The sequence below is a fragment of the Macaca fascicularis genome, chromosome 8 (assembly GCF_037993035.2).
Source record: "Macaca fascicularis isolate 582-1 chromosome 8, T2T-MFA8v1.1".
Classification (NCBI taxonomy): Eukaryota; Metazoa; Chordata; class Mammalia; order Primates; family Cercopithecidae; genus Macaca; species Macaca fascicularis.
This window is the reverse complement of record NC_088382.1, coordinates 88458954-88477073: the sequence shown is the minus strand read 5'-3', so window position 1 is coordinate 88477073 and position 18120 is coordinate 88458954. Positions and strand designations below refer to the sequence as shown.

The following is an 18120-nucleotide window of genomic DNA, read 5'->3' as shown; positions in this document are numbered from 1 at the left end:
GGAAGTAATAATATGTGACATTAAAATACATTTTAAAATATAGGCTCATCTATTAAAATTTTTTATTTCATCTAATGGAAAACTGTTAAGAAATAGTTTACTTATCTTTAAAGTGCTATTTTCTCTTAAAAGTCTCAACAGATGGAAGAAGTGATTAAAATATATCTCACTGACATAATTCAAATTTAAGAAACAGCAAATGTTTCCAAGATAAAATATCTTCCCAAAATGCAAAACATACTGTAAATCAGACTTCTTTTGAAATTATTCCAGAACCATATTTTGTAGCATTGTAAAATAACTAAATGAGACACTGGGAATAAATGTAAAAATTTAGTAGTGTCAAAAAAGAATCTTAACAGGTTTATAATTTATTTTAACAGGTTTACTTTTTGATAGAGAGTTTGCCCTTTACAATTTATATTCATCTGCAGCTCAAAAATTTGTCCTGCTTACTACTGGAGTAGGTCTTAAACCTCTCATAACAAAGAAATAAGTTGTTTTTGTCAGGCCCAAAAGATTAAAAAAACTTCTAAAGCCCAAATGATCCTGAAGAACTTGTACCCTCTCACTCTCTTATATTAGACATGAGAAATGTAGCTATGTAGAGTAAGACACAATATCTAAATATCTTCAAAGCACAGAGAAAACTCAAGTTCATGAAGAAAATAAAGGTAGTATTAAAAGAGACCCAGGATCAGTTGAAGCATACCAGAAACATTCATTCATATATGTTAATTATTAATACTCTAGAACAGGGTTTCACAAAGTATGGCCCACGGGCCAAATCCTGCCTGCCTGGAGCCTGTCTTTGTAAATGAAGTTTTACAGAAACACAGCCATGCTCATTCATTTATATATTTGTCTATAGTTTATTTGTTGCAACAGAAACCTATGGCATATAAAATCTAAGATATTTATTATATCTGTAAATATACTATATCTCTCCTCTATAGTAAAATGTCAAAAACGATCATATCTAGATTTGCTAAAGAACTTTCTCTTTGTTAGAAAATAAATCCCAATCTAGAGTACTAACATAATATTAATGTGGCTACCCCGTTACATTAACAATCTCTTTAGGCTGCTCTAATAACAAATGTCAAAGTGTCACCTTTGTCACTTTAAGTCTTTCGGTATCTCAGCATCTCAAAGCCCAAGCGTTAAGGAGGCCAATGCCTTATCCATTAGGCCACTGGGGGCTCTGGTATCTCAGTATCTCATACAGGGTTGCAAAAATCTTGCTTTGCTTTTAGTAACAACGAATCAAGCAACTTTTACGTGCTCAATGAAAAAAAATTAACAATATACAAATTTAAGGCATAAATGTAGTCGAGCCACATGAATTACACATTTTAGGAAAGTTACGATTTTTTTTTTATCAATCCCAGATGAGAAGATACCAAGGAACCAGGCAACAAAATTATATGACTCCTACTGAATGACTACATTTCAATTCGCAGTGAGCATGGTTAAAATATTTGCTGTAATGCTCACATGTAATAGTTACCATAATAATTTTTAAATGATATTATAATGCCTTATGCTTAAATAAAAGTATTAAAATAAAAACATAATACACTTCCGTGTTCCAAATTAATGTCTTTATAAGCCTACATGACTAGATTACCACCGTTTTACACCAAATCATTTAAAGATTATGCTTCATAAAACTCCATGATTATAAGTTAAGCTTAACAAGTTAAAATTCATAAAAACTCTATCATTATTTTCTTCCCACATGAACATTTCTGTCAACAATATTCCATATACCAGGATCATAAGAAGGTGGAGGAGGAGGAGGAAGTTTGCCACCCTCTTTGAGGGCCTGATCAAGGCCTTTAGCTGCTCTTATGGTAGCAATGAATTCTTCATGTTTTCTTCTCCAATTAGATGGTTTCTTTGGTGGTTCTGGCTATAAATAAATAAATACATAAACAAACAGTATCTTTTTAGTATATTGAAATAAAATATCAGATAATGCCATATCATTTTAAATGTTCTCTTATCAGGAGTCCTTAAATGATATCCTTCTCAAATTTATAATTTTAAAGAGAAACTTTATGCAACTACATTGCAATTTTATATTCAATTTCTTCATGCAGTTCTCATTGCAAAAGACACTGCTAAAATGCCTTCTGTAGGTGTTACATCCATTTATCCTGCCACTAAGACTGTTGCTGTGGTTGAATGTTCCCTCCAAAACTCATGTTAAAATGTAATTAATATTATAACAGTATTACAAAGTGGGGACATCTGAAAGGTGATTAAGTCATTATGATTCTGCCCTCATGATGGATTAATGACATTACCCCAGTAGCAGATTAGTTATTGAGGGTGTGGGTTCCTGATAAAAGATTGAGTTTGGCCCCCATTTTCTCTGTTTCACAGGCACACCTGCCCTTCCATCATGGGATTATGCAGCAAGAAGGCCCTTGCCAGATGCCAGCACTATGCTCCTGGACTTCCTAACCTCCAGAACTGTGAGAGATACACTTATTTTCTTTACAAATTACCCTGTTTGTGGTATTCTATTACAGCAACAGAAACGAGACTAAGACAGTGTATTTCCCTGTTTTCCCATAGATCCTCTAACAGAGTATATTATCTATCATTTGTCTTTTGAATCAATTAGAAATATGAAAAATAATCCTTACTTTCTGTATTTAATTGGATTTTCTCTTATAATGATTGAGACTGGGTACCTTTTTAAATTGTTAAGAATCATTTAATGTATTGCCTTTACTGTGGACTATTTATATTCCTCATCAACTTACTCACTGAGTTACTGGCCTTTAATGTAATAATTTCAAGTAATTTTTTATAGGAAACTATTCCCTCCTTCCCACCAACAATTTAAAAAGGTCTTTTGACCTTGTCTATGGATCATTTTTTACTATGTATACTTATTTTTTAATTACAGTTTAATTTACTAATCTTTTATGGCCTCTGGATCTGCATTAGCCAGGTGCAACCTCACACCAAGAAAAAATAAAATTTTCCCATGTTTACTGGAAGTCTACAACTTCCAGTATCAATTAAAATTTCTTAAATCTTTTATTCATGTGGAATTTATCCTGCTGTGTGTGGAGTGACAAATTGAATCACATTTTGCTTTTTTTTTTTTTTTAACATGGCTATGAACTTTTCCTGTCCTTTAGTGGCTCTCCCCTCCCTGCTTCCCTCTACCAACAGAATTGAAATAACACCTGTATAATACACTAAATTCCTTTCTGAATTTGGGTGTATTTCTGAACTTTCTCTTCTGTTCCACGGTTCTGATTATCCTGTGTTAGCACCAGTATTTTCTTCAATATTGAGACAATGTATTTTAATATCTGATAGGGTAATATTTTATTAAGCTTTTTTAATATTTTCCTAGTTATTCATGTATATAAATTTTTCCAGGTAAACTTTTGAATCAACTTGTATAATTTTTAAAAATTAAGAATCACATTTATAAACAAGTTGAGAAACTTAAAATCTTTATTAGGTTGAACCTACCGATACAAGAATATGGGATATATTTCCATTTGAAAAACAGTTCATTTTTATCTTTCAGTAGTATTTTTTTTTCTTTGTGGAAGTCTTGTATTTTTATTACAAAGTTTACTCCTAAGTATTTCATACCTTGTGTTGTTCTTTTGCAGAGGGTCCTTTCCCCATTGTTATGTCTCAAGAGACTGTTTGCTGAGTATATGAAGCTTAGTAATTTTTGCATAGTAACCTACCACATTACTTCCCTTTACTCCTATTGTTTGTAGTAATTTCTCACTTAATTATCTTGGGTTTTCCAGGTATATCATATCTTCTAATAATGATGGTTTTACCTAGTCTTTTCAAACATCTATTGATATAGTTTGGCTGTGCCCCACCCAAATCTCATCTTGAATTGTAGCTCTCATAATCCCCACGTGTTATGGGGGGTACTCGGTGGGAGGTAATTGAATCACGGGGGCATGTTTTCCCTGTGCCGTTCTCATGACAGTGAATAAGTCTCATGAGATCTGATGGTTTTACAAAGGGCAGATCCCCTGCACACACGCTCTTGCCTGCCATCATGTAAGATGTGCCTTTGATCCTTCTTCACCTTCCACCATGATTGTGAGGCCTCCCCAGACATGTGAAACTGTGAGTCCGTTAAACCTCTTTTTCTTTATAAATTGCCCAGTCTCAGGCATTTCTTCATAGCAGTACGAAAATGGACGAATACAGTAAGTTGGTACTGGTGGAGTGGGGTACTGCTATTAAGATAACCCAAAATGTGTAAGCAACTTTGGAACTGGGTAACAAGCAGAGGCTGAAACAGTTTGGAGGGATCAGAAGAAGAGAGAAAAATGTGGGAAAGTCTGGAACTTCCTAGAAACTTGTTGAATGGATCTGACCAAAATGCTAATAGTGATATGGACAACAAAGTCCAGGCTAAGGTGATCACAGATGGAGATGAAGAACTTGTTGGGAAATGGAGCAAAGGTGACTCCTGTTATGCTTTAGCAAAGAGACTGGCAGCGTTTTGCTCTTGCCATAGAGATCTGTGGCTTTAAACTTGGGAAAGATAATTTAGGGTTTCTGGTGGGAGAAATTTCTGGGGAGCAAAGCATTCAAGAGGAAGCAGAACATACAAGTTTGGAAAATTTACAGTCTAACAATGTAATAGAAAAGAAAACCATTTTCTGGGGAGAGATTCATGCCTGCTGCAGAAATTTGTATAAGTAATAAGGAATGGAATATTAATCACCAAGACAAAGGGGAAAATGTCTCCAGGGCACATCAGAGACCTTCATGGCAGCCCCTCCCATCACAGGTTCAGAGGCCTAGAAGGGAAAAATTATTTCCTAGGCCAGGTCAAGGGTCCTCCTACTGTGTGCAGCCTAGGGACTCGGTGCCCTGCGTCCCAGCTGCTCTAAGCATGGCTAAAAGGGACAAAGGTACAAGTAGAGCCATGGCTTCCAGAGGTACAAGCCACAAGCTTTGGCAGCTTCCACATGGTGTTGAGCCTGCAGGTGCATAGAAATCAAGAGTTGAGGTTTGGGAACCTCTGCCTAGATTTCAGAGAATGTATGGAAACACCTGGATGTCCAGGAAGAAGTTTGCTGCAGGGGTAGGGCTCTCATGGAGAACCTCTGCTAGGGCACTGCAGAAGGGAAATATGAGATTGGAGTCCCTGCCCAAGGCCATGGGAGCCCACCTTTAGAACCAGCATGACCTGGATGTGAGACACGGAGTCAAAGTTTCAGAGCTTTAAGGTTTAACGACCGCCCTAATGGATTTCAGACTTGCATGGAGTCTGTGACCCCTTTGTTTTGGCCAGTTTCTCTGATTTAGAATGGGTGTATTTACCCAATGCCTGTATCCCTGTTGTATCTAGGAAGTAACTAACTTGTTTTTGATTTTAGAGACTACAGGCAGAAGAAACTTGCCTTGTCTCAGATGAGACTTTGAATTGTGGACTTTAGACTTAATCCTGAAATGAGTTAAGCCAAACTTTGGGGACTGTTGGGAAGGCATGATTGGTTTTGAAATGTGAGGACGTGAAGTTTGGGAGTGGCCAGGGACGGAATTATATGGTTTGGTGGTGTCCCCATACAAATCTCATCTTGAATTGTAGTTCTCATAATCCCCCACAGGTTGTGGGAGGAACCCGTTAGGAAGTAACTGAATCACGGGGGCAGGTTTTTCCTGTGTTGTGCTTGTGATAGTGAATAATTCTTGCAAGATCTGATGGTTTTATTAAAAAGGGAAGTTTCCCTGCACACGTGCTTTTGTCTGCTGCCATGGAAGATATGACTGTTCCTTCTTCACCTTCCACCATGATGTAAGGCCTCCCCAGCCACATAGAACTGTGAGTCCATTAAACCTCTTTTTCTTTATAAATTACCCAGTCTCCAGTATTTCTTAATAGCAGTAGGAAAATGGACTAATACATCTAGGCGTCTAATTTCTTCTTCTTATCTAACTGTATCAGCTGGCACTTACTGGTTACAGTTTAACCTTCTCCTTGATTTAATGGGAACTGCCTCTAGTGTCCTCCACTAAACATGATGCTGGCTCACATGCTACAGAGATTTATTTTGTAATATTATTGAGATATCCAACTATTCCTATTATGTCTATATTTTTAAAATCAAGAATTATGTGTTGAATCCACAAAGTCAAAAGATGGTACTTTAAAAGATGGCTGGGTATGATGTCTCATGCCTGTAATCCCAACATTTTGTGAGGTAAAAGTGGGAGAAATCACCTGAGGCCAAGAGTTCAACACCAGCCTGGTCAACATAGTAAGATCTCTGTCTCAAAAAAAAAAAAAAAAGAAAAGAAACAAAAAGGAAAAAAGAGAACTCAAATTATTAAGGAATGAAAAATAATACACAAATATGAGAAAGACAAGAAGATACTATAAAGAAACTGTATGCCAATAAATTTGATAATTATGACAAAATGGGCAATGTCCTTGGAAAACACAACAAAACAGATACCAGAACAAATATAAAATCAAAATAGTCATATTTATCTTAGAAAATATTTTCCTTCCCACAAAGAAACCTCCTGGCTCAGCTGCCTTTAATTTTTACTTTTTGTAGACATATAATTCAGAGAATAGAAAACAACGAAACAACTTTCCAGATATTGTTCTGAGAGCAGCAAAACTCTGACAAAAAGAAGAATTACATATCTATTTCTCTAATTAATATAAATGCAAAAATCTTAAATGTCAGCAAATTTAGATGTTTGAGATTACTGACTTTTTAAAGTTTCTTATTTTATAGCAAAATATCTGATCATAACATTCATCTGCTCTATGATTATTACTCATCTACTGGCAAGTTTTGCTGTTTTTTTCTACCTTTTATCTCATAGCATCTTTTTTCAATGCTGAGCTAATATACTTTCTATTATTCATCACTTCTATTATTCATTTCTACTATTCAGCATAGATTTCCTGGTTCAGCTATTTGCAAGAAGTTTTTGGGAGGAGAGGCCCAGGGTAGCTATACAAACCAGCAGCTCTCCTCTCTATTGCAACAGATTCAGACTAGTTCCTGCAAATAAGGTGTCTGTGTAATTACACCCTGCTTCCCTCAGATCCTATGAGAACCACTTCAAAAAAAAAAAAAAAAGGTCACAGCCTTTTAGGTCAGGCCGTTCATCTTCAGGAAAGGCATTTTCACTAATGTTTTCTAAGGGCCTCTGATACTAGGCCTCCTCAACAATCTATTCCCACTCCCACCATTCTCTCCCTCTTGGCTTTTATACAATTTCAGCCCTGCTCATTCCAGCTGGTAGCTATCCAAATTCCTTCAGCTCCTCCCAGTTTCTGCCTTGGTTGTACTAAACAATAGATAAAGATACTATCTGATAAGATCTCTCACCTTTAAGGAATCACTTTTAAGATGAGGAAACCCCTCACCTTTAAGGTAGATTCTGGAAATCTTTCCAGAATCCAGCCACAGGCCCCCAAGCAATTTCCTATACCTCCTCTTATGGGTAATTTCTCCTGGATTTCAACTGCTTTGGGGCAGTCCTTATGTATATTTGGTAATCTATGAATTATGCCTACCTTTTGTTTTTCCAAAAACGAAATTTGTATTTGCTTTGCCCACTCTGCTTATGATTTTGTAGGATTTTCTTGATACAGGTAAATATATTAAGAACTACACTTACAACATACAAAGCTTCTAAGACACTGCTTCTCAAACTTTAATATGCATATGACTCACCCAAGGATGTTCTTAAAATGATTCTAATTCAGTATGTTTGGGAGGAGGCTGAGATTCTGCATGTCTAACAAGTTCCCAAATACTGCCGCTATTACTGCTCTGTGGGCCACAGTTTTAGGTAACAGGGCAATGAACACTTAATTCAAATCAATGGTTTTCACTTTGCTTTTTCCTATGATTCAGTTTTTAAGTTTACAACCCCAATTCCTTATAAAAGAAACAGGATGACTAATATTCATTGAAATCACCATGGATAATCTTATGTAATCCCTACAATAACCACACAAGATAAATACTACTACTATCACCATTTTACAGAGAACAGAAGCATAATTACAATAACTTGCTCAGAATAATACGGTATGTAGCAAAGTGAAGGTTAAATTCAGACAGTATGACTCTTGAACCAATTTAGCACGCACTATATTGTACTGCCTCCAAAGATTTGGCAATTTTATCTATCAAAGCAAGTTAAGGCTAATATAGGTAGCAGGTACCTAAGAAAAACGTCATATATTGATTTATGTAGTTTATTCAAACCTTACCATCCTTACTTTAAATGTTCACAGTAAAAATAAAAATGAACATCTAATTTTTCTATCATCAAATGATTTTTTATTAGTAAGATTAATTTCCCCATAGAAAAATGTTCTTATACCACTGGAAGAAGTTATTATCATTAACAGTAGGATTTTGTTTCAAAAACCTATTCAATCAGGTACTTAGCTTAGACCATTTCACTCAAACGATGCTTCACAACTATGCTGAATAAGTACATAAGTAATTTACTCCTAGCAATACGTAGTTGGCCCTTACTACTCATGGGTTCCACATTCATGGCTTGCGCATCCATGGATTCAACCAACCATGAATCAGAAACATTCAGGAAAAAAGTAAACAACCATGTAACAATAAAAAGTAACAAACATTAAAGACACAATTCAACAACTATTTACATTGCATTAAATTATAGGTAATCTAGACATAAAGTATATGGGAGGATGTGCATAAGTATTATGCCATAAGGAGTTTGAGTATCCACAGATACTGATATCAGAGGCGGGTCCTGGAACCAATCTCCCACAAATACCAAGGGATTACTATAATATATGACAGATAGTAAGGAGAGATTATCACAATAGGTTCATTGCTTTGGTTTCAAGAAAGAAAATAAACTGACAATAACTATATCTGGACACTGAACAACTGATAAAACTTTTCCTTAGAAACATTATACAGATTACAAATCCTGGCAATCAATATGTCAAAATAAGCAGTATCTGTTATGCTAAAATGTCTGTAAATAATTGCTTAACTTTCTGGATGTAGACATTATCATAATGGTAGAAGATGTAATAAATAAGAACTTAAGTTTTACTGAAAGCTTTTAATAATGACTTGAAAAGAATGTGGGACAGCAATTGGCTCTCCAATGCTATAAAAATCTCACTGTAATTGATGGAGTTTGAGACCACACCTTGGTCTCTCCTTTGAAGTTTAAAAGCTTATTGTTTAAAATAAAATTTGTTTTATAAGCTTCTGATAATTTCTAAAGATACAATTGTATTTATTCTTTAATTTTAATGTAGCAGATAATTGTGCTTATTCTTAATCTTAATGTAACAGATAATATAATATTTTTCAACATACATAACACCAAGGTTCATACTGTTCAAAAGGTTATATAGTTACCCTTGGTTTGAGAGGTTTCACTGTTGGAATATCAGTTCCTTCAGCTCTCTGTCTGCTTGAATCAAAAGTCTTCCGTTTTTTAGTAGCAGTTTTCTGGCAAATGGGTCCATGTTTTTTCTGTTAAGAAAAAGAAATGTAGCCTATCATTATCTTTTCTACAGAAGGTAAGACTAGAGAACTTTATTTACATTGAGACCAGTTTAAAAATCTGAGGCCAAATGAAAAATCTGAATACAAAATAATAAATAAATAAGATACACCTTGCCTTAACCAAAAGTTAAGTTGTAAAAGGTATGTATAATGCATGCTCTAAGTTATCTTTCTCGTTAAAAAAAAAAAAAAATTATAAACACTATTCTAACATTTCATTAAGTTATTTAATATTCTTCTCCTAGTTTGTACATTACTAATGTCAGAAGTGTGTGAACCAGAGCAATTCCATCTTAAACAGGAGCTGGGTAAAATGAGGCTGAAACCTACTGGGCTGCATTCCCAGATGGTTACGGCATTCTAAGTCACAGGATAAAATAGGAGATCAGCACAAAATACAGGTCATAAAGATCTTTCTAATAAAATAGGTTGCAGTAAAGGAACCAGACAAAACCCACCAAAAGCACAATGGTGACGAGAGTGACCTCTGGTCAGCCTCACTGCTACACTCCCACCAGTGCCATGACAGTTTACAAATGCCATGGTAACATCAGGAACTTACCCTATATGTTTTAAAAAGAGGAGGCATGAATAATCCACCCCTTGTTTAGCATATCATCAAGAAATAACCATTAAAATGGGCAACCAGCAGTCCTCAGGGCTGCTCTGTCTATGGAGTACCAGTTCTTTCATCACTTTCTTAAAAAACTTGCTTTCACTTTGCACTGCGAACTCGCCCTCAACTCGTGTGCAAAATCCAAAAACTCTCTTTTAGGGTCTCCATTGGGACCCTTTTCCTGTAACATATTTCTCTGTCCTGTAACACTAAGAAAAAGTAACAAAGTCAAAATTACTACACTGGGAAAAAAAAAAAAAAGTCTCCATTAAATACCTGAACATAGACACTAGAAAAAGAAAATACAAAGAATACATTAGTTTTAGGATTACAAAAGTTAACGTAAGAGTAGTAGTTTGGATTACTAAAGTTAACATAACAGTAGTATGCTAATATAAAGTTAACACAAACTAATAGGACAGGTGGTCTGATTTGTGTCCTTCCCTCATACTAATTCTTTTCCTCCCTTCTGGAACTCAAACTTAGCAGTTTTCTTCACCTAGGATTTTTCTTGAGCTATCTAGTGTTTAAAACTCCTACAGGTTTTTTGTTTGTTTGTTTGTTTTTATGGAGTTGTCCATTCATTCATTTATTCAGTTATTCAGTTTAGGGACATTAGAATGGAAGCTGTCTTAAATGACCTCCAGTAAACCAACTGGATAAACATTTTCTCTCCAATATATTAACCACGATGACTGATGACATCGGTACACTAAATACACTTTTTTCTTTTGTATTTTCATAAACACTAAAGAAGGTAGAACTGTCAAACTTTCTGTGGGAAAAACAAAACCTCAAAACTGGATTATTTGGTGTCTTGGAGTCTCTTAGGCTTTCAGTACACAATTAGCAATCAACTGCTTTACATACTTATTTTCAGTTTTCATTTCAACAAACAAGCACTATAATTACAGCTCTTAAGTATTTTTTTTTAAATGAGGATAGCAGATGACTACCTAGTGGACCCACGTATATATGTTCCTTATTAAGTTATATATGTCAAGTGTATGTGGTGTTTGTTTCCCAACATAACTCAAGTTTTAGTCGTTATAACATTATTAAGTTAAATACCACATAAAAGAAAGCAGAAAAAGGCTTTTTTTTTTTTTTTTTTTTTTTTTTGCTGTGAAATTCAGCTGAACACTCTGAAAAATAATAAATTGATAAGAAAAAAAATCATTGAATGTGTGGGCAAGATGTTTTTAAAAGATTACAAAAAAGCCATCATTATTTAAAAGGTTCTTACAGTCAGAAGGACATTTTGGATCATTAATTCCTCACTTTGCTTTAAACAAACAAACTAGAAAAAGTAAGAGGATGCACAGCGGAATAGGGCAGAACTTTAATCAGCAGATCCATATTCACAGAAAAATCCTGTCTTACATCAAAGTATTAATAAATGTGTATTTGTGTTTGAAATTAAAATATGTAAGGTACATAGGCATAATTTTTATTATTCCCTATTTAATTAGGTAATTTTTATTAAGATTAGTTAAAAGCGTTTTTATTTGTACTTACTAAGTAGCTAACATATCTAAAGAACGCATAAAAAATTTCAGGTGTACTTTTACATTGAAAAAATATTTTTCTTTGAAACATTTCAAACATAAGAGGTGACAAAAAAGGATAATTAATTCCCTTTTACTACTTACCACCCAGCTTCAACAGTTACCAATATTTGAACAATTTTGTTTCACCTATCCCTGATTTTTTCCTGAAGTCCTATAAAGCAAATTCCAGACATTATATTATTTTGTATCTGTAAATAATTACTTATTTCTAAGGTATCTGATTTCGTTTGTTGTGATTTTGTTTGTTTTTGGTAAGAGTCTCATAAAACTAGGAATAACTTTAAACTTTAATAGAAGAGTTCTGAAGACCAAATTCTGAAGGAAAGAAAGCATTCTGGAAGAATGGCATAGCTGAAATCAAGACCCTTGAACAAAGAATATTACCCATTAACTCTTGAAAAACTGTTCCACATAAGTTCTTCCCATGAGAATTGACCAGAATTATTGAACAATTACAGATCTGTAAAACCATAAAGGTACAAAATCAGTCTACTCACTAATGCTACTGGAAAGAATGTTCTTCCACAAATCTTGCAAGGTAACAATTCTCCAACTTGGACAACACCTCCATTCTCTAAAACAGGAAGGAATTTAATAAATAATTTCTATAACTTAAAATTGTGAAACTTCACATTTTAATCTTTTAGTTTTATAGGTAAATTATCAGTTTTTGTGAAAAATGTTTTACTGCATTTTGAAATAAGCAAAATTATCTATTAAAAGGAATATAATACTTAGTTATCAGTGGTGAAAAAGGTCAAGATAAATATGCAAGAGTCATGATTTAAAGATATCCAAACTAATACTGTTGGGAATATCTAATTTTCTTGTAATTATTTTAAGCAAATCAATTTGTCATATTCTCTTAACTTACAGGCTATCTCTATGGTAAATTACTACATTTTAAGAACAAAATTTATCTTATTAATTTCCAAGGCATGAAGAAATACCATTAGTGATCAGTTCAGCGACTTCCTCCAATGATTTGAAGTATATAGAATAAAAGGAATCTTATTCTGTTTATCACCAAACAGAAAGTGCAATGCTATCACCTAGTTATGCAATTACATGTATTATATGAATTATTATTTTTTACATATACAACTTATAAAGAGTCAGTGGACTAGTAAATGGAGATATTCTGACCTTACAAACAAAATTAAATAAAGAGGTAGCTACAACTTTCACTCAGTTATTAACAAAATTAATATAACTATCATGTACCTGAATACAACAAATGTTATTACTAAAAAGAAAAAAAAAAAAAGAACCTACATTCTTTGTGACTCTACATAATTCATTTTGTCATTTTATTTTATTTCCAAATATCAAACATAAACTTGTTTTCATACCTGTAATTTCCTAAAAATGATACTTAAACATGTAACATTTTCCCCTTAGTTTCTGCTGAATATTTTAGAGATGCTGAAATTCTTTTATCATATGAAAGACAAATAGAAAAACATTTTCCTTTGGAAGTAACAAACTAATTTTTAAAAGTACAATTATGACTCCATATAACCTGGTCCAAGACATTTAGTGAGTTCATGGAGAACTAAACAGGCAAACCAAAATAGATATTAGTAAGATTGCATTCAAATACAGTAACAGAAGAATTGTTTTGTTTTCTCATTTTCCTGTTACTCCACTGCCCTATTTGACTGGTGGATAGTGACTACTTGTCATCTCAGATGGAGGCAATGTTGTGTGGTGGCAGTTAAGCAGTCAACACCACAAAAGCAAAGCTAACATTTGCCTGATTTGTCCTTCTCCAACACCAGGAGCTAAGCTATTTAGGGACAGCATCTCATTTATCTGGATCACTTAAGTCCACTACAATCCAGAGTTACTAAACGGAAACCATTAGGTTCATTTAGGTAAGAATGTCTTTAAAATGATGGTCTAAGTAACATCACATGCTAACTAATCTACTAAATTTGCTTATAGTTTTCATGTATTCTTTTACATAAGGAATGATTTTAAAATTCATCAATAAAAAATATTAAAAAGCACCACATATTATACTTAAAAGTGTATTTGCTTATCTACTTGTTAAATAGATGACAAAGCAAAATCTTATAAAAATTAACTATTGAGAAAAATAAATTCAGCACATAGAAAAACTACATACTAAGCATGCATTAAGTAATATTAACACAAGGACAGAATAACACAATTATTGTTCTCATAAAGCTAACATAATCTCTATTACTTACTTATTAAATAGATCTAAGAACCAAATCATCTCTTATTTTTTATACAAAAAAATTAAAACATAACAGCAACCAGAATATTACCATATAATAAAATCCAGTTCTTGACATTAATTTCCACAAGCTATCAAACATGTTTAAACATTTTTTTAAAAAAGAAAATTATCATCACTATAAGGCATAAACACATACAATCCCATTTTAAAATAATGCTATTTGGGGATAATTTAAAAGCAATTATACCCCAAAGAAATCTTTTTTGGAAAAGAATGCAATTACTTCACCCAAAATAAAGATATATATATATATTACATATATATAAATTTATAATGTCTTCTAATATTAGCTGGTCATAGAGCATAGCACTGTAATTGACAAAATACAACATGTGCATGTGTGTTGATGTCAAGACCTATGGAGGGAACTTCTACCCAGTAGGAAGGTAACAATTCTCCAATTTTGACAACGCTTTCATTCTCTAAAACAGAATATCATTTTATGCCAGTTAGAATGGCGATCATTAAAAAGTCAGGAAACAACAGATGCTGGAGAAGATGTGGAGAAATAGGAACACTTTTACATTGTTGGTGGGAGTGTAAATTAATTCAACCATTGTGGAAGTCAGTGTGGTGATTCCTCAAGGATCTAGAACCAGAAATACCATTTGACCCAGCAATCCCATTACTGGATATATACCCAAAGAATTATAAATCATTCTACTACAAAGACACATGCACACGTATGCTTACTGCAGCACTATTTACAATAGCAAAGACTTAGAACCAACCCAAATGCCCATCAATGATAGACTGGATGAAGAAAATGTGGCACATATCCACCATGGAATACTATGCAGTCATAAAAAAGAATGAGTTCATGTCCTTTGCAGGGGCATGGATGAAGCTGGAAACCATCATTCTCAGCAAACTAACACAGGAACAGAAAATCAAACACCACATGTTCTCATTCATAAGTGGGAGGTGAACAATGAGAACACATGGACACAGGGAGGCGAACATCACACACCAGGGCCTGTCAGGGCGTAGGGGGCAAGAGGAGGGAGAGCATTAGGACAAATATCTAATGCATGTGGGGCTTAAAACCTAGATGACAGGTTGATGGGTGCAACAAACCACCATGGCACATGTATACCTATGTAACAAACCTGCACATTCTGCACATGTATCCCAGAACTTAAAGTAAAATTTTTTTAAAAATTTAAAATAATTTCTATAATTTAAATTGTGAAACTTCACATTGTCATGTTTTCTTTAGTTTCATTGGTAAGTTGTCAGTTGTTGTAAAAAATACTTCTTACTGTATTTTGAAGTAAGCAAAATTATCAATTAAAATGGGCTTAAGAGTTATCAGTGGGCAAAAAGACCAGAATTAACACAGAAAAGTCATAATTTAAGGATAACCAAGCTGATTAGTTGAAAATATGTAGTTTTCTGGTAATTATTTTAAACAAATCAATTTGTCATGTTCTTTTACCTTAAAGGTTATCTCTATGGTAAATTACTAAACCTTAAAAACAAACTTTATCTTATTAATCTCCAAGGCATGAAGAAATACTGCTGGTGATCAGTTAAGTGGCATACTGAGTTGATCTGAAGAGTCTAGGGTAAAAAAAAATCATGTTTTCTTTATCACCAGATAATAGAAAGTATACTGCTATAAGGTTAAGATTACCTAGTTATGCAAACTGTATGTATTATTTGAATTGTTATTTTATACATGTAATACTTATATTAAGATTAATTGGACCAAGGGGTTAAAATATTCTGACCTCACACACGCAACTAATTAAATAATAATGTGGCTGCACCTTTCACTCAATTAAAATTAAAATAATCATCACGTGCCTGGATATAAATTTTATTACTAAAATAATTTTTAAAAAACATATTAATGGAACCTTCTACCCAGATTATGATAAATTCCTTAGGCCTCAGAGTCAAAAGCCACATTTTGCTCTAATTAAATTCATTAAAAGACATGACAACTATAGTTGAAAAAGCACTGGAATTTGTCTTATATTATCTGACTTCAAGTCCCCAGCTCTGTCACTGAGAACTATGAGTCCCCAGGCAAGATATTTAAGCTTTCTAAGATTTAGATTTTCTTATATAAAATAAGGAATTTAAGTTAAATGATATATGGTCCCCTTTTATTTGTAACATACTGTAATTTAACAAAATCTACCTTAAGACCACGTTAGCAAGAATATTACATAGAAGACATCTTTCTTACTGATTTTTTAAATAAAGTTTATATATAAGAATGATTAAACCAATTGCAGATGGTAGAATGAATGCTTCAGGTAGTATATACCATGTTGAGGAAATAATTTCCACTTATCTACACAGAGAACTGAGAACCTGAAAGGACTTACAGCAAAGAACTCCTTATTAGAAAAGTCTTTAAGACATGAATTAGAAGAAAATGTATGACTAATCATATAGGCAGACTCAGTTTAACAACTGTTAAATGAGGCTAATATTTGCTCAATTTACTTTAAAATTTCAGAGGATCAACTATTACATATAAAATGCTTCATAACCTACAGAAATAAAAACTACTACTTTCCAAGACATGCAGGCAAATTCCACTAACCTTTCCTAAGTGGCAAAAACTAGCAAATTTTGCAGCTTACAAAAATACAAGAGAAAGATGATATTCAGAGGGGTGAATATTGTACCAGAGAGCAAATACTGTTGAAATAAGCACTCAAGGTGATGGATAGAACCAAGTCAAAAAAGTACTTTAATATTCCTGAACTCTTAAAAAGCCAATCTCTCCATGCAAAATTTATTTGGCACACACTGTTGATTCCGTTATGAGTTGCTTCTATTTTGCAATTATGAGTTGCTTATATTTTGCAACTTCAAAACCTGCATGATGATAAGACTTGAAATGGTATCTTTATCTAACACTGTAAGTGATGAGAAATAATTATTTTATTTAAAATAGTTGTGACATTTTAAAATGCATACATTTAAGAACTGTGAGAGAACATTTTCAAAGAAATTTTGGAAATTAAGAACATTTCTGGCCTCCCTTGTGGCATGTCTATCTCCTTACTGCTGGTAAGTCTTATATTTTATCATCGTTCATTTGATTCCTTTAATGCTCAACAAACCTTTCCTTTGAAGCACAAAATATGTTATACCACTTTCTTCCCAGTATCCTTTCTAAAATCGAATTACTTTCAAATCAATATTCTCCAGTGTCTCACAAGATTTACCCTTTTCAGCTCATCCTAGAAGAGTTTTTGTCTTAACCTAGTCAATGCCTACCCAACTCAACACACAACCTTCATCCTTCACAGCATTTTAGTCACCTGCACTCTAGTTTGGCAAAACTACTGCCTAAACAACCAACTCTGGACTTTAAAACACTCAAGTTTCCTCTTTAACCATAGAATTCTACTTCCTACCTTTCTCTAAGTTACTATCTTGATCTCAAAGTGACTTGCTTTTCTTAATAAGCTCATTCCTGGCTGCGTGTCCCTTCCTACCCAGTCTGAACATGACCCATGATTTATACTAGGAATTATCCTCAAATCCCTTGCTTCACGGCCAAATGTTTGGAAAATGGTAGATTAAACTAAGTTAAATGGGTTCTCTTAGAGCAGAACTCCCTTAGTCTTAAAGAGACAATATGTTGTTATTTCCCCAAATTTATTTTATCAGAAATCCTTTGTACTCCCAAGACCAATGTCCTCCACCAGTGTCCTGAGGAGCACATTTTTTGAAACACTAACTTACATTTTCTGCTTAGTCTTTCCCTACCTCTCATTCACTTGCTGTCTAAATTGCAGGGAGACATTATCAGACCAAGCACTGTATTGAAATACAACCATTGTGCCAGGCACGGTGGCTCACACCTGTAATCCCAGCCCTTTGGGAGGCCAAGGCGGGCGGATCACCTGAGGTCGGGAGTTCGAAACCAGCCTGACCAACATGGAGAAACCCCGTCTCTACTAAAAATACAAAATTAACTGGGTGTGGTGACACATGCCTGTAATCCCAGCTACTCCAGAGGCTGAGGCAGAAGAATCGCTTGAATCCGGGAGGCAGAGGTTGTGGTGAGCCAAGATCGTGCCATTGCACTCCAGCCTGGGCAACAAGAGCAAAACTCCATCTCAAAAAAAAAAA

The 18120-nt window shown here is 34.0% G+C and overlaps 1 protein-coding gene across 9 annotated transcripts in view; it reads right to left on the bottom strand.

The window, feature by feature from the left end:
- The window catches only part of ZC2HC1A (zinc finger C2HC-type containing 1A), a 53709-nt gene that overhangs the window by 31590 nt on the left and 3999 nt on the right, over nt 1-18120 (bottom strand). For 5 of the 9 annotated variants that reach the window (XR_012416468.1, XM_073999035.1, XM_005563590.4 and 2 more), the window contains exons 2-4: nt 12245-12321; nt 9411-9527; nt 1774-1915 (exon numbers count right to left, since the gene is read on the bottom strand). Coding sequence is in view for 8 of the 9 variants with exons in the window: in XM_073999035.1 (XP_073855136.1) it covers nt 1774-1915; nt 9411-9527; nt 12245-12321 (336 nt within the window). In the remaining variant the exon portion in view is untranslated. Of the gene's footprint in view, nt 1-1773; nt 1916-9410; nt 9528-12244; nt 12322-17983; nt 18107-18120 lie in introns of all 9 variants that reach the window. The other 4 variants (XM_065519389.1, XM_065519391.1, XM_065519390.1 and 1 more) reach the window with 2 other exon arrangements.